Raw genomic sequence first — 22,040 nt, forward strand, 5'->3', positions numbered from 1 at the left:
GGCCCATTTAAACTATATCAATGCCTTTAACCTTTAATAGGCTAGAATTACTATTGTGGCATTGAAATAAGTGCCGTGGTATAGTTTTAAGTTGGGATGGATCTTCACATGTCTGGGCTTTGTCAATGTCTCTCACATGCTTCACACTAGGTGTTTTTGCTAAGTTTTTTATGCTAATTTTCAGCTGCATTTTACAGTACCAGCAGAGTCAATGAGATTTCAGAAATCTCATGCACACACATTGTTTTTTGTCATCGGTATTTTGTTCTTTGCATTTTTTTTTAGACAATAGAGTATGTCACTTCTTTCAGCGTTTTTCGCCCATTGACTTGAGTAGGTGATTAAAAAACGCACCAAAACCAAAGGTATCATTCTTTTCTGCGTTTTTGTGCCAAAACCTGATTCTATGGAATAGGACTTTTTTTTCAACTCTAAACTTTATCAGCATGCACAAGAGACAAATTAGCATGCCGAAGCCGCCACAAATAACGCAAGCAAAAAGAAGGAAAACATGCTTTTTGTCAGCAGCTTCTTTCCTGCTAAGATATCAGGTTTTGATGCAGAAAAAAATGCTGAAAAACCACATAGTGTGAACTTACCGAATACATCTGCTGGATTTGGTTAAAGTCTTTTAGGTCTACTTATCTCATAGCTCCTTTTTCCTCGGGACCAACTTTTTTAAACTAATTCTTCATTGTCCTTGCAAGGGTCTGGTGACATGCAAGGATGCCATAGCCTATTGGATTGTTATGGTCATTGGTTGGATGTATCACACCGAGAAGAGAGGCTACATGTCACCACTCGCTTCACCAAAAAACAATTAGCATGCTCAGCTACATGTATCTACCAAGTATAGAAAAAATACATTAAAAAATGCAGTTCTCACAAACAAGTGATACATATATGTCAAAGATTGCAGCCGGGGAGGTCACGCTGAAACATCCCACTGTTACCTTTTTGCACAAACGGCCCACTGCTGCCCCCTGCTGCCCCCTATCGTCAGGACAATTACACAATTGACCAATTTAACTGAGGAGACCGCAGGCTGTTTTCACTACTAGGCCAGTTATTGGGAAATGAATGGAGAGCGTATGGTATATACACCTCTGATTTCAACTCATGTAATTTATGTACAGTTAAGTCCATATATAATTTGGACAGACAACATTTTTCTAATTTTGGTTATAGACATTACCACAATGAATTTTAAACAAAACAATTCAAATGCAGTTGAAGTTCAGACTTTCAGCTTTCACTTGAGGGTATCCACATTAAAATTGGTTGAAGAGTTTAGGAGTTTCAGCTCCTTAACATGCACCACCCTGTTTTTAAAGGAACCAAAAGTAATTGGACAGATTAAATAATTTTAAATAAAATGTTAATTTCTAGTATTTGGTTAAAAACCCTTTGTTGGCAATGACTGCATGAAGTCTTGAACTCATGGACATCAACAAACGCTGTGTTTCCTCCTTTTTGATGCTCTCCCAGGCCTTCACTGCAGTGGTTTTCAGTTGCTGTTTGTTTGTGGGCCTTTCTGTCTGAAGTTTAGTCTTTAACAAGTGAAATACATGCTCAGTTGGGTTGAGATCAGGTGACTGACTTGGCCATTCAAGAATATTCCACTTCTTTGCTTTAATAAACTCCTGGGTTGCTTTGGCTTTATGTTTTGGGCCGTTGTCCATCTGTAGTATGAAACGACGACCAATCAGTTTGGCTGGATCTGAGCACACAGTATGTCTCTGAATACCTCAGAATTCATTCGGCTGCTTCTGTCCTGTGTCACATCATCAATAAACACTAGTGACCCAGTGCCACTGGCAGCCATGCATGCCCAAGCCATCACACTGCCTCCGCCGTGTTTTACAGATGATGTGGGGTATGCTTTGGATTATGAGCTGTACTACGCCTTCACCATACTTTTCTCTTCTTATTCTTGGTGAGGTTGATCTTGGTTTCATCTGTCCAAAGAATGTTCTTCCAGAACTGTGCTGGCTTTTTTAGATGTTTTTTAGCAAAGTCCAGTCTAGCCTTTTTATTCTGGATGCTTATGAGCGGCTTGCACTGTGTAGTGAACCCTCTGTATTTACTTTCATGCAGTCTTCTCTTTATGGTAGATTTGGATATTGATACGCCTACCTCCTGGAGAGAGTTGCTCACTTCGTTGGCTGTTGTGAAGGGGTTTCTCTTAACCATGGAGATTATTCTGTGATCATCCACCACTGTTGTCTTCCGTGGGCGCCCAGGTCTTTTTGCATTGATGAGTTCACCAGTGCTTTCTTTCTTAGGATGTACCAAACTGTAGATTTTGCCACTCCTAATATTGTAGCAATTTCTCGGATGGTTTTTTTGGAGGATTGTTTCACCTGCATGGAGAGCTCCTTTGACCGCATGTTTACTTCACAGCAAAACCTTCCAAATGCAAGCACCACACCTTAAAAGGGTTGTCCACTACTTTCAGTTAACCCTCCAATGTATCCCCCCGAGGCTGGGATCTGCTGGCCGGCCGCGCTCATGTGCCGAGATGTGCGGCAGCCAGTGCCGTGGCGGCGTTCGTTGCAGCGGCCAGTGCGGCTGCCGGTGTGTCAGCGGCGGCCGGTGCCGCGGTGGCGGCCGGTGCATCGGAGGCGGCGGCCGGTGCGGTGGTGGTGGCCTGTGCGACGGCGGGGGTCTGTGCGGTGAAACCGAAGGTGCTGGAGTGTGGCTGTGCAGTGGTGGTGGCGTCGTCGTCTCTGTGTGCAGGCATCGTCCGAATGGACTACAAGTTCCATCGGGCTCTGCGTGCTACAGTGACAATCAGTGACACATTAGCCAATGATGGGACAGTAGTAGTCCCATCATCCGGCTAATGTGTTGAATGTAAAAAAAAAACAAACAAAAAAAAAACACATATACAGTACATGCATACATACAACACACATACAGGACATGTGACGACATGCAGCATGCGACAACATGCAGCATGCGAAATGTGACATGCACCATGCGACGTGAGACAACATGCGGCAACATGCGCCATGCGACGAAATGCGCCATGTGACATCATGCAGCATGCGACATGTACCATGCGACATGCTACATGTGACAACATGCGACGACATGCAGCATGCGACGACATGCAGCAAGCGACATGTGACAACATGCGATGACATGCACCATTGTTATGACCTGGTGGTTAAGGAGCAACATGGGACGAGCTCTGAGGAGATGGTATCTTTACTGACCGCAGTTCCTGAACCTAGCACAACACTAGAAGTAGCTGTGGAATGTTCCTGTCACTCCCTAGACATCTCGTCACAGCCGGAGAACTAACTACCCCTAAAGATGGAAACAGGAAAGCTATCTTGCCTCAGAGAAAATTCCCAAAGGACAGACAGCCCCCCACAAATATGGACTGTGAGTGGAGAGGGAAATGACATACACAGAATGAAACCAGGATTTAGCAAAGGAGGCCACTTCTAACTAGATAGACAGAATAGGAAAGGATACTGTGCGGTCAGTATTAAAAGCTAGAAAAATCCATCACAGAGTTTACAAAAAATCTCCACACCTGACTAACGGTGTGGAGGGCAAATCTGCTTCCCCAGAGCTTCCAGCTTAACTGAATATTGAATACTGACAAGCTGGAGTAGAGCAAACATAAAATGAGCTGAATGATTAAGTCCACAGCAAGAGGACAACAAGTGAACATGCAAGGACTTATCTTTGCTGAACTGGACCGACTATCAAGGAAATCCAAGGAGAGATCTGAATCCAACCAAGAAACATTGACAGCTGGCACTGGCTGAAGATCAGAGCCAGGCTAAATAGCAGAGCAGGAGAGACGATCAGTGGAAGCAGCTGCTAAGCTAAATCCAAGGAGCAGCAGTTCCACTTAAAACCACCGGAGGGAGCCCAAGGGCAGAATTCACAAAAGTGCCATTTACAACCACCAGAGGGAGCCCAAGAACGGAATTCACAACACACCATGCGACGACATGTGCCATGCGACGACATGCAGCAAGCGACATGTGACAACATGCGACGACATGCGCCATGCGACGACATGCAGCAAGTGACATGTGACGACATGCACCATGCGATGACATGCGCCATGCGACGACATGCACCATGCGACGACATGCAGCAAGCAACATGTGACAACATGCGACGACATGCAGCATGCGCCATGCGACGACATGCGCCATGCGGCGACATGTGACATCATGCAATATGCCACATACATTACATACATACAGTACATACAAGCAACATACATATAGACATACAGTACAGGTAACATAGAGTACATACTCACCATCACTTGTCACTTTGTTCCCCGAAGCCATTGTCATCTGTAATAAATATTAAAATAATAAACAAGCAATATACTCCCTGATCCGCAGAAATCCAATTAAAACGTGTGTCCCTCGACGATCTCCCATGGAGAGCAGGAGCATGAGCTGATGCAGCTGCTCTCCAGGGGCCCCAGGAACACAATGAGGGGAGGAAGGTATCCTTCCACAATGTATTCCCCACAATGTATTCCTACGCCTCTGTGAAAAAATAGTCCCCAGTCTCACTTTATGGCATTGCTGTGTGAGAAAGTTCCCATGCAGCTTTTTGCCATAAAGTGAGACCAGTGAACTAGAGTAACCTCAGTGATGCACTGCAGGAGCCATTGTCTCCTGTTGTGAATTTGCTTTTTGCTCCCTCTAGTGGTTACTAGTTTTTTGACTCTGGTTTTTCTGTCATTCCTTTTATCCGCACCTGGGTCGTTAGTTAGGGGTGTTGCTATATAAGCTCCCTGGACCTTCAGTTCTATGCCTGGCAACGTAGTTATCAGAGCTAGTCTTCTGTGCTCTTGTCTACTGATCCTGGTTCCAGTTATATCAGCTAAGTCTGCGTTTTGCTTTTTGCTATTTGTTTTGGTTTTGTATTTTTGTCCAGCTTGTTTCAAATCTATATCCTGACCTTTGCTGGAAGCTCTAGGGGGCTGGTGTTCTCCCCCCGGACCGTTAGACGGTTCGGGGGTTCTTGAATTTCCAGTGTGGATTTTGATAGGGTTTTTGTTGACCATATAAGTTACCTTTCTTTATTCTGCTATCAGTAAGCGGGCCTCTCTGTGCTAAACCTGGTTCATTTCTGTGTTTGTCATTTCCTCTTACCTCACCGTCATTATTTGTGGGGGGCTTCTATCCAGCTTTGGGGTCCCCTTCTCTGGAGGCAAGAAAGGTCTTTGTTTTCCTCTACTAGGGGTAGCTAGATTCTCCGGCTGGCGCGTGTCATCTAGAATCAACGTAGGAATGATCCCCGGCTACTTCTAGTGTTGGCGTTAGGAGTAGATATATGGTCAACCCAGTTACCACTGCCCTATGAGCTGGATTTTTGTATTCTGCAGACTTCCACGTTCCTCTGAGACCCTCGCCATTGGGGTCATAACAGTTTGCCAGGCCAGTATTAAATGTTTAATGCATTGCAGAAGAGGGATTATAAGAAAGAAGATTCTGAGTTTTTTTTTTTCTTCTTCCCCTTTACCTCAGAGTGGCTATGCTTGCTGCAGACATGAATGTCCAGACCTTGATTACAAGTGTGGACCAGCTGGCTACTCGTGTGCAGGGCATACAAGACTATGTTATCAGAAATCCTAGGTCAGAACCTAAAATACCGATTCCTGAACTGTTTTCCGGAGACAGGTTTAAGTTTAGGAATTTTATGAATAATTGTAAATTGTTTTTGTCCCTGAGACCCTGTTCATCTGGAGATTCTGCTCAGCAGGTAAAAATTGTTATTTCGTTCTTACGGGGCGATCCTCAGGATTGGGCTTTTTCGCTGGCGCCAGGAGATCCGGCATTGGCTGATCTTGATGCGTTTTTTCTGGCGCTCGGTTTACTTTATGAGGAACCCAATCTTGAGATTCAGGCAGAAAAGGCCTTGCTGGCTATGTCTCAGGGGCAGGACGAGGCTGAAGTGTATTGCCAAAAATTTCGGAAATGGTCCGTGCTGACACATTGGAACGAGTGTGCACTGGCCGCTAATTTTAGAAATGGCCTTTCTGAAGCCATTAAGAATGTTATGGTGGGTTTTCCCATTCCCACAGGTCTGAATGATACTATGGCACTGGCTATTCAAATTGACCGGCGGTTGCGGGAGCGCAAAACCGCAAATTCCCTCATGGTGTTGTCTGAACAGACACCTAATTCGGTGCAATGTGATAGAAAAACCGCAAATTCCCTCATGGTGTTGTCTGAACAGACACCTGATTTAATGCAATGTGATAGAATCCTGACTAGAAATGAGCGGAAAATTCATAGACGCCGGAATGGCTTGTGTTACTACTGTGGTGATTCTACACATGTTATCTCAGCATGCTCTAAACGTATAGCTAAGGTTGTTAGTCCTGTCACCGTTGGTAATTTGCAACCTAAATTTATTCTGTCTGTAACTTTGATTTGTTCACTGTCATCTTATCCTGTCATGGCGTTTGTAGATTCAGGTGCTGCCCTGAGTCTTATGGATCTCTCATTTGCTAAGCGCTGTGGTTTTACTCTTGAACCATTAGAAAATCCTATTCCTCTTAGGGGTATTGATGCTACACCATTGGCAGCAAATAAACCGCAGTATTGGACACAGGTTACCATGTGCATGACTCCTGAACACCGCGAGGTGATACGTTTCCTGGTTTTACATAAAATGCATGATTTGGTTGTTTTAGGGCTGCCATGGTTACAGACCCATAATCCAGTCCTGGACTGGAAGGCTATGTCAGTCTCAAGTTGGGGCTGTCGTGGTATTCATGGGGATTCCCTGCCTGTGTCTATTGCTTCTTCTACGCCTTCGGAAGTTCCGGAGTATTTGTCTGATTATCAGGATGTATTCAGTGAGTCTGAGTCCAGTGCACTGCCTCCTCATAGGGACTGTGACTGTGCTATAGATTTGATCCCAGGCAGTAAATTTCCTAAGGGAAGACTGTTTAATCTGTCGGTACCTGAACATACCGCTATGCGTTCATATATCAAGGAGTCTCTGGAGAAAGGACATATTCGTCCGTCTTCTTCCCCTCTTGGTGCGGGATTCTTTTTTGTGGCAAAAAAGGACGGATCTTTGAGACCTTGTATTGATTATCGGCTTTTAAATAAGATCACTGTCAAATTTCAGTATCCTTTACCGCTGTTGTCTGACTTGTTTGCCCGGATTAAAAGTGCCAAGTGGTTCACCAAGATAGACCTTCGTGGTGCGTACAACCTTGTGCGCATTAAGCAAGGTGATGAATGGAAAACCGCATTCAATACGCCCGAAGGTCATTTTGAGTACTTGGTGATGCCTTTTGGGCTCTCCAATGCGCCTTCAGTTTTTCAGTCCTTTATGCATGACATTTTCCGGAAGTATCTGGATAAATTTTTGATTGTTTATCTGGATGATATTTTGGTTTTTTCTGATAATTGGGATTCGCATGTGGAGCAGGTCAGGTTGGTCTTTAAAATTTTGCGTGAAAATTCTTTGTTTGTCAAGGGCTCAAAGTGTCTCTTTGGTGTACAGAAGGTTCCCTTTTTGGGGTTCATTTTTTCCCCTTCTGCTGTGGAGATGGACCCAGTCAAGGTCCGAGCTATTCTTGATTGGACTCAGCCCTCGTCAGTTAAGAGTCTTCAGAAGTTCTTGGGCTTCGCTAACTTCTACCGTCGTTTTATCGCTAATTTTTCTAGCATTGTGAAACCTTTGACGGATATGACCAAGAAGGGCTCCGATGTAGCTAACTGGGCTCCTGCTGCCGTGGAGGCTTTCCAGGAGTTGAAACGCCGGTTTACTTCGGCGCCTGTTTTGTGCCAGCCCGATGTCTCACTTCCCTTTCAGGTTGAGGTGGATGCTTCAGAGATTGGAGCAGGGGCCGTTTTGTCGCAGAGAGGCCCTGGTTGCTCTGTTATGAAACCTTGTGCCTTTTTCTCTAGGAAGTTTTCGCCTGCCGAGCGAAATTATGATGTGGGCAATCGGGAGTTGTTGGCCATGAAATGGGCATTTGAGGAGTGGCGTCATTGGCTCGAGGGTGCTAAGCATCGTGTGGTGGTCTTGACTGATCACAAAAATCTGATGTATCTCGAGTCTGCTAAACGCCTTAATCCGAGACAGGCCCGCTGGTCATTGTTTTTCTCCCGCTTTGATTTTGTTGTCTCGTATTTACCAGGTTCAAAGAATGTGAAGGCCGATGCTCTTTCTAGGAGCTTTGTGCCTGATGCTCCTGGAGTCGCTGATCCTGTTGGTATTCTTAAAGATGGAGTTATCTTGTCAGCTATTTCTCCGGATCTGCGACGTGTGTTGCAGAGATTTCAGGCTGATAGGCCTGAGTCTTGTCCACCTGACAGACTGTTTGTCCCGGATAAGTGGACCAGCAGAGTCATTTCCGAGGTTCATTCCTCGGTGTTGGCAGGTCACCCGGGAATTTTTGGCACCAGAGATCTGGTGGCCAGGTCCTTTTGGTGGCCTTCCTTGTCAAGGGATGTGCGGTCATTTGTGCAGTCCTGTGGGACTTGTGCTCGAGCTAAGCCTTGCTGTTCTCGTGCCAGCGGTTTGCTCTTGCCCTTGCCTGTCCCGAAGAGACCTTGGACACATATCTCCATGGATTTCATTTCTGATCTTCCGCTATCTCAGGGCATGTCCGTTATCTGGGTGATATGTGATCGCTTCTCCAAGATGGTCCATTTGGTTCCTTTGCCTAAGCTGCCTTCCTCTTCCGATCTGGTTCCTGTGTTTTTCCAGAACGTGGTTCGTTTGCACGGCATCCCTGAGAATATTGTGTCAGACAGAGGATCCCAGTTCGTTTCCAGGTTCTGGCGATCCTTTTGTAGTAGGATGGGCATTGATTTGTCGTTTTCGTCTGCTTTCCATCCTCAGACTAATGGACAGACGGAGCGAACCAATCAGACTTTGGAGGCTTATTTGAGGTGTTTTGTCTCTGCTGATCAGGACGATTGGGTGACATTCTTGCCGTTGGCTGAGTTTGCCCTTAATAATCGGGCTAGTTCCGCCACCTTGGTTTCGCCTTTTTTCTGCAACTCTGGTTTCCATCCTCGCTTTTCTTCGGGTCATGTGGAGCCTTCTGACTGTCCTGGGGTGGATTCTGTGGTGGATAGGTTGCAGCGGATCTGGAATCATGTGGTGGACAACTTGAAGTTGTCACAGGAGAAGGCTCAGCGCTTTGCCAACCGCCGCCGCGGTGTGGGTCCCCGACTACGCGTTGGGGATTTGGTATGGCTTTCTTCCCGCTTTGTTCCTATGAAGGTCTCCTCTCCCAAATTTAAACCTCGTTTTATTGGGCCTTACAAGATATTGGAAATCCTTAATCCTGTATCTTTTCGTCTGGATCTTCCTGTGTCGTTTGCTATTCACAATGTATTTCATAGGTCCTTGTTGCGGCGGTACATTGTGCCTGTGGTTCCTTCTGCTGAGCCTCCTGCTCCGGTGTTGGTTGAGGGCGAGTTGGAGTACGTGGTGGAGAAGATCTTGGATTCTCGCCTCTCCAGGCGGAGGCTTCAGTACCTGGTCAAGTGGAAGGGCTATGGTCAGGAGGATAATTCCTGGGTGGTCGCCTCTGATGTTCATGCGGCCGATTTAGTTCGTGCCTTTCATGCCGCTCATCCTGATCGCCCTGGTGGTCGTGGTGAGGGTTCGGTGACCCCTCACTAAGGGGGGGGTACTGTTGTGAATTTGCTTTTTGCTCCCTCTAGTGGTTACTAGTTTTTTGACTCTGGTTTTTCTGTCATTCCTTTTATCCGCACCTGGGTCGTTAGTTAGGGGTGTTGCTATATAAGCTCCCTGGACCTTCAGTTCTATGCCTGGCAACGTAGTTATCAGAGCTAGTCTTCTGTGCTCTTGTCTACTGATCCTGGTTCCAGTTATATCAGCTAAGTCTGCGTTTTGCTTTTTGCTATTTGTTTTGGTTTTGTATTTTTGTCCAGCTTGTTTCAAATCTATATCCTGACCTTTGCTGGAAGCTCTAGGGGGCTGGTGTTCTCCCCCCGGACCGTTAGACGGTTCGGGGGTTCTTGAATTTCCAGTGTGGATTTTGATAGGGTTTTTGTTGACCATATAAGTTACCTTTCTTTATTCTGCTATCAGTAAGCGGGCCTCTCTGTGCTAAACCTGGTTCATTTCTGTGTTTGTCATTTCCTCTTACCTCACCGTCATTATTTGTGGGGGGCTTCTATCCAGCTTTGGGGTCCCCTTCTCTGGAGGCAAGAAAGGTCTTTGTTTTCCTCTACTAGGGGTAGCTAGATTCTCCGGCTGGCGCGTGTCATCTAGAATCAACGTAGGAATGATCCCCGGCTACTTCTAGTGTTGGCGTTAGGAGTAGATATATGGTCAACCCAGTTACCACTGCCCTATGAGCTGGATTTTTGTATTCTGCAGACTTCCACGTTCCTCTGAGACCCTCGCCATTGGGGTCATAACAGTCTCCTGTCAGTGTGTCACTGAGGGTCCTATAGAGCAGTGACATCACCCGATGTCACTGTTCTATAGGGGAGATCGTCGTGGGACACTCGTTATTAATTGGACTACGGCGGACAGGTAGTATACGGTTTATTATTTTACGTTTTTTACAGGCTCTGAAGGATGGTAAGTATGGTTAAATGAAGAATAGTATACTTTTTTCCTAATGTGTGTGTGTTTTATTAACCCTTTATTACTATTGGATTAATAACGGATAGGCGTCTTATTGACGCCACTCCGTTATTAACCCGGCTTAATGTCACCTTACAATAGCAAGGTGACATTAACCCCTTATTACCCCATATCCCACCGCTACACGGGAGTGGGAAGAGAGGGGCTAAGTGCCGGAATTGGCGCATCTTACAGATGCGCCATTTCTGGGGTGGCTGAGAGCTGGTATTTGTAGCCGGGGTGGGGGGGACCAATATCCAAATATCCATGGCCCCTCTCTAGGCTATGAATATCAGCCCGCAGCTGTCTGCGTAGCCTTTCTGGCTATAAAATATAGGGGGACCCAACGTCATTTTTTGGGGGGATCCCCCTATTTTAATAGCCAGTAAAAGCTACGCAGACAGCTGCGGGCTGATATTCATAGCAGGCTACAAATATTGGCCCCCGGCCGTCGGCCTTCCCCCTCTGGTGCAGAAAATTTCGTGGGAGCCCACGCCATTTTTTTTTTCTTTTTTTTTTTTTTTAACTGAAACATTGTTCATTAACCCCTTTCTGCCAGCTGACGGAATAGTACATCAGCTGGCAGTATCCCCCGCTTTGAGGTGGGCTTCGCGGTGAGCCCACTTCAAAGCCGGAACATGTCAGCTGTTTTCAATACAAAAATAAATGTACATGATCGCTAAACGGCATAGCGAGAGAAAAAAATCAAAAGACAAAATTACCTTTTTTCGGTCGCCGCGACACTGCATTAAAATGCAATAATGGGCGATCAAAAGAACGTATCTGCACAAAAGTGGTATCATTAAAAACGTCAGCTCGGCACGCAAAAAATTAGCCCTCACCCGACCCGATATCTCAGAACATATGGACGCTACGTTTATCAGAAAATGGTGCAATTATTTTATTTCTTCTTAGCAAACTTTGGAATTTTTTTTCACCACTTAGATAAAAAATAACCTAGACGTGTTTGGTATCTATGAACTCGTAATGACCTGGAGAATCATAATGGCAGGTCAGTTTTAGGCTGTGTGCACACGTTGCAGATTTGGGTGCAGAATTTTCTGCACAAAATCTGCATCTCCTTGCAGAAAACGCCGCTGCGTTTTGGATGCATTTTTTTCACGTTTTTTTCATGTTTTTGTGTGGTTTTGATGCAGTTCTTGGTGCGGTTTTTGTTGCGGTTTTTGCGTGTTTTTTGTGCGTTTTTGTATGCATTTTTGAAAGCTAAATAAAGATTATTATTGACCAAAAAAAACGATTTGTGATGTCATAATTGTCCAACCCACACTCAATTACACACAGATAGACATATACCTGTAGATGATAGATGAAATGGATAGACAGATCTACATATAGATAGATCTATAGATGCATACATCTACCTATTCCTATATCTATCTATAGATATATCTGAATAGATATATCTATTGATAGATGTATGGATAGTGTAGGGTGCGTGTCCACTGTCCGGATTACATCCGAATTAGCTGCAGACTGGATGCTGCGTACTTGTAGTCCCATCGGATGATGCCTGCACACACACACCAAAAGACCCCCCGCACACAACCGAACAGCCCGCAGACCCCGCGCACACCTGAACAGTCCCGCACAGCTCCGCACACATCCGAACAGCCCGCAGACCCCGTCCGCACACACATACAAGCACACCGTCACCGCCCACACACTTCCATCCTCCCGAACTGCAGTGTTTCTCGGACCCACATCCGCATCTAAACTGCACATCTTTTTTACATCTGCGGTTTTGCTGCGGATGTGCCCGACTCAATGAAAGTCTATGGGTGCATAAACGCTGCAGTTTGGCAAAAAAGAAGTGACATGCTCCGGAAAAAAAAAAAGCTGCTTTTCGGTGCGGCCTTTTCCGCAGCATGTGTACAACAAGTCTGCGGCTCCCATAGACTTACATTGGTTGTGCACTACACTGCGGATTTGATGCAATTGTGTGCGGCAAAAAGCCCTGTGGATCTGCAATCAAATCCGCAACGTGTGCACAGCCTTAGCATTTAGTGAACCTAGCAAAAAAGCCAAGGAAAAAACAAGTGTGGGATTGCACTTTTTTTGCAATTTCATCGCACTTTGACTTTTTTTTACATTTTCTGTTACACGACATGGTAAAACCAATGATGTCGTTCAAAAGTAGAACTTGTCCCGCAAAAGATAAGCCCCCACATGGCCATATTGACAGAAAAATGATGAGTGTTTGCTGCGCTGTAATGTGCATGACAACACAGCAAACATTGCTTCTGATCAGCGGTGAAACTGTCCCCGCCTGTCAGACAGCGCGAGCGCTCAGCTGTGATCGAAGGTATAAACTTTACCTCTGGTCTAATGTCAGCTGATGGGATTACTGATCCTATCATCCGACAACTGCTGCCGCTAATAACAGCGAGAGCAGGAGCTTGCGGATGGGAGTATTCATCAGCTGCTCCTGTGCTGTAAATAAATAATAAAAAAAAAAAACATGGCGTGGGTTCCCCCCTATTTTTGATAACCAGCCAGGCAAAACTCACAGCTGGGGGCTGCAACCATCAGCTGTCAGCTTCAGCAAGGGTAATTATAAAGAATAGAGGGGTCCCCACGCATTATTTTTTAATTATTTGAATAAATAATTTAAAGAAAACATCGTGGGGTCCTCCCATTTTTTACAACTAATTTTGCTAAAATAGACAGCTGGGGGCTGGTTCTCTCAGGCTGGTAAGGGGTCATGGATATTGGGCCCCTCAGCCTAAAAGTAGCAGCCTGCTATTACAGTACGTGACAGCGCAACTTTACTGTTCGGGTTTGCCCATCTCTAGTAGTGTATGGCTTCGGGATGTAATTTACAGAACAAAAGGAACAGAACTATTACATTTTATATTTAAGTCAGAAAGACAGGCAGTGTTAGCAAAAAATATAGAAAATATTTTACACAGGTGACACACTAATACAGCATATACAATAAAATAAAAAGGATTAACAAAAGAGCTTACTAAATCTGTGTCATGGAAATGGCTCAGAGCTTATCGAAGGGTAGCACATTGATTGAGAAACCTCAAGCGAAATATGGAACGTAGATCATGCCTACACAGATATATATCTCCCTGCATTGAACACAGATCATAATTTGCTTTGTCTTTTTATCAGCACTTAAGTTACACTCACACATCTCCCCTGGATGACCTCATGTGGATCAAGATGTGGGATGTGGCTTTAGTTTCAGAAAATTATGAGATTCCCAACTTCCAGGATATCTCTGCCCCTGCATATGTTCCTTTTGGGAGTGTGGTTCCACCAAGTGATTGCATAATACCGATGTTCAAGGAGAGCAAAGGTTTTTTTTGGGGGGACAAGCCCACAGTTTTAATCTTACAACAATTGGGTGTATTGCAACCTACTTCATATCTGTTTTACACAATCGGGTTAGAAAAGCTGAAAAGCACTATTGTGTTAGCCAGCTCACAGGATAAGATGTCTTATCCGATCAGTATTCCCTCCAAAGTTGCAACTTAACTATTAACCATTCGCTGTTATCAAACTAGAAAATTAATTAATAAATAAAAACGCATGAACGGTGACCTACATGGAATAATTTCAATCTAAGTAGACGTCCAAAAATACAAGCCTCAAAGGAAAAGTTCCACCTTGTAATAAAGCAATACCATGTGGGTAGTTATGTAAGGTAATCTTAAGTCTAGGTTGCAAAGTAGCCATCTTAGCTGTTCTATTTTTCTTCCCTCCCATAGTCTTGTGTTTCCTACTGACGTGAGTGATATAAGACCCTGTGAAATAACTTTTTCGCTGACTTTATTGGAGGCACATGTCCCGCACAATCATTGTTTTTCCATTATTTTTAATGCAGACTTAACTGGTTGATAAAAGTCTGAAGTTCCAAAGTCTGAGCCATTACAATTTGGTTTTCATCTTGTTTGATTACTTACCTTGGCACAAACTCATCAGCTCATGTTTCAATGAGTATAGGCTGTGCAAGAGGGGCAAACCCTTGGGCCTAGGGAACATATACCCTCCTCTGTGTCCCCCTGTAAACTGAGTGATGGAGTACTTTCTGTGGACCTGTAAAAGTGTTTAATTTCCATGCAACGACTAGCAGGGAACGGCAAACCTAACATCCCATGCTGCACTCAGGCTCGCTTTCCTTCCATATGACAGAATTTCCCCTCTGCATAGGTAACATAAGTGTGTGTTCCCTGTGTGCAGTCCTCTGACATTTCCAGGGCCATTCCCGTCTCCCCTGGAACACGTGACCGTAGTTGTGACTACTGGATCCTTCCAGTGCTTGCTGTACAGACCAGAAGTCACTTCTCCATGTAAGTCTGTGAGACTCAGAGCAAGGTTCCCATAGACTTAGATTGAGAGAAAGTAACGTCTGTTAGTCATGATGGTGGAGAAGGACTGGAACGTCGTTGGAGATAGTAAAAGTTGGCTACTGATTTTAGTACATAGAGGGAACATAGGCTATTGATACCTATGAGGAGGTAAAATAACAAGAAAACCTGAGTGGTACGTTAGGAAGTGAGGCACAAAGTGTACATCCAAGTCCAAACCAGTAAGAATGGTGGTGATTATGCAGAAATCAATGTAGCCATTTTTGTTCCAAGGAAGTATGATAATGGAGTAGCATTATTTTACAACCACTGAAATTATCATATGAGAATCATTGGTGAGGATTTTATTAAATTATTTTCTAAAATTTGTGTTGAAGGTTTCTGAAGCAATTGTGGCTGAAGAGGATGAGGAAGGTCGATTGGATCGTCAAATTGATGAAATTGATGAACAAATGTGAGCACTGACAATACTTTTTTTTTTCTCCTCTGTACTTTCAAGGTTTTTATATTGTGTTTTACAGGGTATCTTTAACCCCTTAATGACCGCCAATACGTCTTTTAACTGACCTGCGATATAAGAGAATAATTTCCCCATACAGGTGACAATCCAGCAGCTGTGGGCTGTACACTATAGCTGACAATTTGCTGCATCAGCCACGATCAGCATTAGCACCGTCCATATCTATTTAACACCTTAGATGCCGCTGTCAATAGTGACTACATCATATAAATGGTTAACAGAGTGTCTTTATCCAAATTGGTGCCCTCAGATCATGATTGTGTGGTCCTGATTTTTACGATGGCAATTCATGGCCAAATAGCGACCTTAGAGTCTGACGGCTGTTGTAACCTGTTCAGAAGTTAGTGGCATTTTACGTGGTAAAAATACACGTTTTCATTTCTCTCATGCCACTTTGCATTAATATCTGAAAAGCAACTGAAGGGTTAATAAACTACCTGACTGCAGTTTTCAGTATGCCAGGGGGTGCTGTTTTTAAAATGGTATCACTTTTTGGGGTTTACCAATATATGGGACCCCTAAAGGCACTTCAAACATAAATAGGTCCCTAAAAAAATAAATTTTGTAAATCTCCTTAAAAAAATGAAAAATTACTGCTAAATTTTTAAACCTCCTAAAATGCTAACAAAATAAAATAACATTTTACAAATAGCACTGATGTAACATGAGAGAAATGTTATTTATTAATGTTTTGCTGTGGTATGACTTATCTGGATTAAAGGGAATCTGTCACCCCAAAAATCGTGTATGAGCTAAGGCCACCGGCATCAGGGGCTTATGTACAGCATTCTGTAGTGCTGTAGATAAGCCCCCGATGTAAACCTGAAAGGTAAGAAAAACAGGTTATATTATACTCACCAAGGGGCGGTCCTGGTGCTGTCCGGGTCCGAAGGGGCGTCGCAGTCCAGGTCTGGCGCCTCCTATCTTCATACGATGACGTCCTCTTCTCGTCTTCTTGCCGCGGCTCCTGAGTACTGCAGTGCGCAGGCGTCGGGAAAGGTCAGAGAGGCCCAGCGCCTGCGCACTGCAGTACTTTGCTCTGCCCTCAACAGGGCAGACAAAGTAAGTCTGCGCCGGAGCCGCGGCAGGAAGACAAGAAGAGGACGTCCGCATATGAAGATAGTAGGCTCCGGACCGCGACGCCCATCGGACCGGACCGCAGCGGGACCGTCCCTGGGTGAGTATAATCTAACCTGTTGTTATTATCTTTCAGGATACATCGGGGGCTTATCTACAGCATTACAGAATGGATGATCTGTTCACCCCCAATTTTTTATTTTCACAAGGGTAACAGGAGAAAATGAACTCCAAAATTTGTTGTGAAATTTCTCCTCAGTATGCCAATACCCAATATGTGGGGAAAATCTACTGTTTGGGCGCATGGCAGGGCTTGGAAAGGAAGGAGCGCTGTGTGTCTTTTTGAATGCAAAATTTGCTGGAATGATTAACAGACGTGTTTTAAGAGCCCCTGATGTGCCTAAACAGTGGAAATCCCCCACAACTTATACCATTTTGGAAACTAGACACCCCCCCCCCCCCAGGGAACTTACCTTGATCCCCTATGTGCTTCACAGAAGTTTATAACATTGAGCTGTGAAAATAAAAAAAAAATCCCATTTTCCCAACAAAAATTTTCCTTTAGACCAAATTTTTTTACTTTCACAAGGGTAACAAGAGAAAATGGACCATACAGTTTGTTCTGTAATTTCTCCTGAGTGCGCAGATACCTAATATGTGGATGCACTGCAGGGCTTGGAAGGGAAGGAGCGTCATTTGACTTTTTGAATGCAAAATTTGCCGGAATAATTAGCGGATGTTATGTCACTTTCACAGAAGTTTATAACGTTGAGCCGTGAAAATAAAAAAAAACAAACAAATTTTTCCCAGATAAATCTTATTTTTAGCTCCAAATTTTGCATTTTCACAAGGGTAACCGTAGAAATTACACCATACAATTTGTTGTGCAATTTCTCCTGAGTACGCAGATACCCCATATGTGGGGGGTAAAATACTGTTTAGGCTCACGACAGGCCTCAGAAAAGGGAGTGACGTTGTGAAACGCAGACTTTGGTCTGCCGGTGTCATGTCTCGTTTCTATAGCCCCTGATGTGCCTAAACAGTGGAAACCCCCCACATATGACACCATTTTGGAAGCTAGACCCCCCTCAAGGAATATATATATATATAGATGTATGTTGAGCACATTGAACCCCCAGCTGCTTCACAGAAGTTTATAACGTAGAGTGGTGAAAATAAAAAAAATCAAATTTTTCCAACAAAAATGTTATTTAGCCCCAATTTTTTTTATTTTCACAAGGATAACAGGAGAAAACGGACCTCGAAATTTGTACTGCAATTTCTAATGAGTACGCAGATACCCCATATGTGGTCGAAAACTACTTTTGAGGCACAGTGCAAAGCTCAAAAGTGATGAAGCGCCATATTGGAGTTCACATTTTGCTGGACTCGTTTGAGGATGCCATGTCACATTCGCAGAGTCCCTGAGGTGCCAGAACAGGAGAACCCCCCCATAAGTGACCTCATTTTACAAACTACACCTCTCAATTAATTCATATAGGGGTGCAGTGATCATATCGACACCACAGGTGAGTCACTGGTTTTTATCAAATTGGGCAATCAAGACAAAAATAAATTTATTTTTAGCAACAGGTTTTACATTTTCACACTGGGAAATGAGTAAAAATGGCACCAAAATTTGTCCCACAATTTTTGGTGAATGTAGAAATACCCCAAGTTTGTACAGTACTGCTTAGCCATACGGCGAGACTCGGCAGGGACAGAGCGCTATTGGCAGTACCATTAAGCAGGAGGCATCCTGGAGGGCAGAATTTTCTACATATACAGAGTCCCTAAGTGACAGAAAAGCAGAATCCCCCTTCAGTGACCCCATTTTGGAAATTATGCACCTTTGGGAATTTATTTACAGGTGTAGTGACAACTTTGACTCAATGGGTGTTTTCCAGAAACAAGCAGCAGTGAATGTTTTTGTTGAGTGAAAATTGCAAACTGCTGTTGTAGTGACCAGCATGTTATGCCCAGCTCATGCGCCAGTAAATTAAGCGGGCCCACATCGTTGCAGAAATGCCAACCATGTGGACGTTAAATGTGGATTAGGCACACTGAGGCTCAGACAGCAGGGGGTCATTTGGATTTGGGAGCACAGAATTTGCTGAATTTCTTTGTGGGTGGGGGAGAAATTGCCATTTCGTTTTTCCAGAGCCTTTGTGCTACCAGTAACGTGGAAACCCCCTATATTTCCATTAACAGATGATGGACCTGATTGAGGACTTGCTTTTTTATGTGGAATGAATTGAAGCTTTTATTGGGAATGTTTTACGTAACAATTTGGATAACATTTATCCGGCGCTCTAAGCTTAGTACTTATATCGGGGTTTCCCTTTAAATCTTCATGTATCGTAATCCAGATAAAATCCCTGAGGGAGGCATTCACTGTAATGAGGCAGCAGAGATAATCTGGCCTCCATCTGGCCTTAGTTCAGCAATGTGCTTTTTTTTCATAGGTGCAGAAAACTGTTGCCGATGGCACTTTTATGCACACCTAATAAAAAGATGGACACCGCCATATCACAGGTCCTATGGTGTCCACAGTGCCACCATCTGCCTCATTATGGTTTTTCTTCCGTCGGGAGTTCCGTCCGAATCCGGTATTTCAGAAATGTACCCCGGTGTAAGCGCTCAGAGTAGAGCGCAGGATAATTGTGAGCTGAGCCTTACTGCGATCTTTAGGAGGCAGAATGAAAAAATCAACAGCAGGTGAAAAATAAGTTTTGTTTTTTACTCCATTTCTCATGCGGTATAAGTAATTAGGCAACTTTATCCTTCAGGTCGGTGTGATTGCAGCAATACCACATCGAGTTTTTATGTTCTGCTGCTATCAGGCACTAAAAGACCCTTTTGTTTTTTTCAAAATCTGTTTTTTTTTGCATCCCCATATTTTGAGTTATAATTTTTCCATATTTCTACTGACATAGTCATGTGAGAGCTTATTTTTTGTGGGACAAGTTGATGATTTTATTAGTACCATTTTCAGACTTATGACACTTTTTGATCGCTTTCTATTCCGATTTTTGGGAGTCAGAATAAACAAAAAAGAATAATGCAGGAATTGTTTTTTGGGCTTTTTTTTAATGTCTTTCCACGTGTGATAAGGAAGCTTTATTCTTTGGGTCACTACGGTTACAGCAATACCTGATTTTTATAGTTTTTTTTTTCTTCATTTTTTGGGGCCCTTACACAATTACTATTTTATAGAGAAAAATATGTTTTTGCATTGCTTTATTCTAAGAACTATAACTTTTTAATTTTTCCACTGATGGAGCTGTATAGCAGCTTGTTTTTTGCGGTACAAGATGACGTTTTCAGCTATACCATTTTTATTTACATTCGTTTTTTGATTGCTTTTTATTCCACTTTTTGTTCAGCAGTATGATAAAGCATTGTTTGATTGCCTAACTTTTTATTTTGTTTTTTGTTTTTTTACGGTGTTCACTAAATGGGTTAACCTTTTGAACAGTTTTTTTTATATGTTGGGTGATTCCGGACCCGGCTATTCCAAATCCTATTGTTTGTGTGTTTTTTTTTGTTATATTTCATAATAATATTTATTAATGGGTACAATAGATAAAAAAAAGTGTGTGTGTGTGTAATATATATATATATATATATATATATATATATATATATATATATATATATGTATGTATATATATATATATATATATATATATATATATATATATGTATGTATATATATATATATATATATATATATATATATATATATATATATATACACATACACATATATATATATATACATATATATATATATATATATATATATATATATATATATATATATATATATATATATATATATATATACACGTACACATACACACATATATATACAGTGCCTACAAGTAGTATTCAACCCCCTGCAGATTTAGCAGGTTTACACATTTGGAATTAACTTGGCATTGTGACATTTGGACTGTAGATCAGCCTGGAAGTGTGAAATGCACTGCAGCAAAAAAGAATGTTATTTCTTTGTTTATTTTTTTTTTTAAATTGGGAAAAGTCTTTTCAGAGGGTCATTTATTATTCAACCCCTCAACCCACCAGAATTCTGTTTGGTTCCCCTAAAGTATTAAGAAGTAGTTTAGGCACAAAGAACAATGAGCTTCACATGTTTGGATTAATTATCTCTTTTTCCAGCCTTTTCTGACTATTTAAGACCCTCCCCAAACTTGTGAACAGCACTCAAACATGGTCAACATGGGAAAGACAAAGGAGCATTCCAAGGCCATCAGAGACAAGATCGTGGAGGGTCACAAGGCTGGCAAGGGGTACAAAACCCTTTCCAAGGAGTTGGGCCTACCTGTCTCCACTGTTGGGAGCATCATCCGGAAGTGGAAGGCTTATGGAACTACTGTTAGCCTTCCACGGCCTGGACAGCCTTTGAAAGTTTCCTCCCGTGCCGAGGCCAGGCTTGTCCGAAGAGTCAAGGCTAACCCAAGGACCACAAGGAAGGAGCTCCGGGAAGATCTCATGGCAGTGGGGACATTGGTTTCAGTCAATACCATAAGTAACGTACTCCACCGCAATGGTCTCCGTTCCAGACGAGCCCGTAAGGTACCTTTACTTTCAAAGTGTCATGTCAAGGCTCGTCTACAGTTTGCTCATGATCACTTGGAGGACTCTGAGACTGACTGGTTCAAGGTTCTCTGGTCTGATGAGACCAAGATCGAGATCTTTGGTGCCAACCACACACGTGACGTTTGGAGATTGGATGGCACTGCATACGATCCCAAGAATACCATCCCTACAGTCAAGCATGGTGGTGGCAGCATCATGCTGTGGGGCTGTTTCTCAGCCAAAGGGCCTGGCCATCTGGTCCGCATCCATGGGAAGATGGATAGCACGGCCTACCTGGAGATTTTGGCCAAGAACCTCCGCTCCTCCATCAAGGATCTTAAGATGGGTCGTCATTTCATCTTCCAACAAGACAACGACCCAAAGCACACAGCCAAGAAAACCAAGGCCTGGTTCAAGAGGCAAAAAATCAAGGTGTTGCAGTGGCCTAGTCAGTCTCCTGACCTTAACCCAATTGAAAACTTGTGGAAGGAGCTCAAGATTAAAGTCCACATGAGACACCCAAAGAACCTAGATAACTTGGAGAAGATCTGCATGGAGGAGTGGGCCAAGATAACTCCAGAGACATGTGCCGGCCTGATCAGGTCTTATAAAAGACGATTATTAGCTGTAATTGCAAACAAAGGTTATTCCACAAAATATTAAACCTAGGGGTTGAATAATAATTGACCCACACTTTTATGTTTAAAATTTATAAAAATTTAACTGAGCAACAAAACTTTTTGGTTTGTAAGATTTATGCATCTGTTAATAAATCCTGCTCTTGTTTGAAGTTTGAAGGCTCTAACTTATTTGCATCTTATTAAACCTGCTAAATCTGCAGAGGGTTGAATACTACTTGTAGGCACTGTGTA

General features: G+C 43.3%; 1 protein-coding gene across 1 annotated transcript in view; it reads left to right on the forward strand.

The window, feature by feature from the left end:
• ZNF830 (zinc finger protein 830) overlaps window positions 1–22,040 on the forward strand; it is a 255,034-nt gene that overhangs the window by 198,628 nt on the left and 34,366 nt on the right. The window contains exon 9 of the mRNA XM_077269538.1: window positions 15,347–15,423. Within this exon, the coding sequence (XP_077125653.1) occupies window positions 15,347–15,423 (77 nt within the window). The remainder of the gene's footprint in view (window positions 1–15,346; window positions 15,424–22,040) is intronic.

This window comes from Ranitomeya variabilis, chromosome 6 (genome assembly GCF_051348905.1).
Source record: "Ranitomeya variabilis isolate aRanVar5 chromosome 6, aRanVar5.hap1, whole genome shotgun sequence".
Classification (NCBI taxonomy): domain Eukaryota; kingdom Metazoa; phylum Chordata; class Amphibia; order Anura; family Dendrobatidae; genus Ranitomeya; species Ranitomeya variabilis.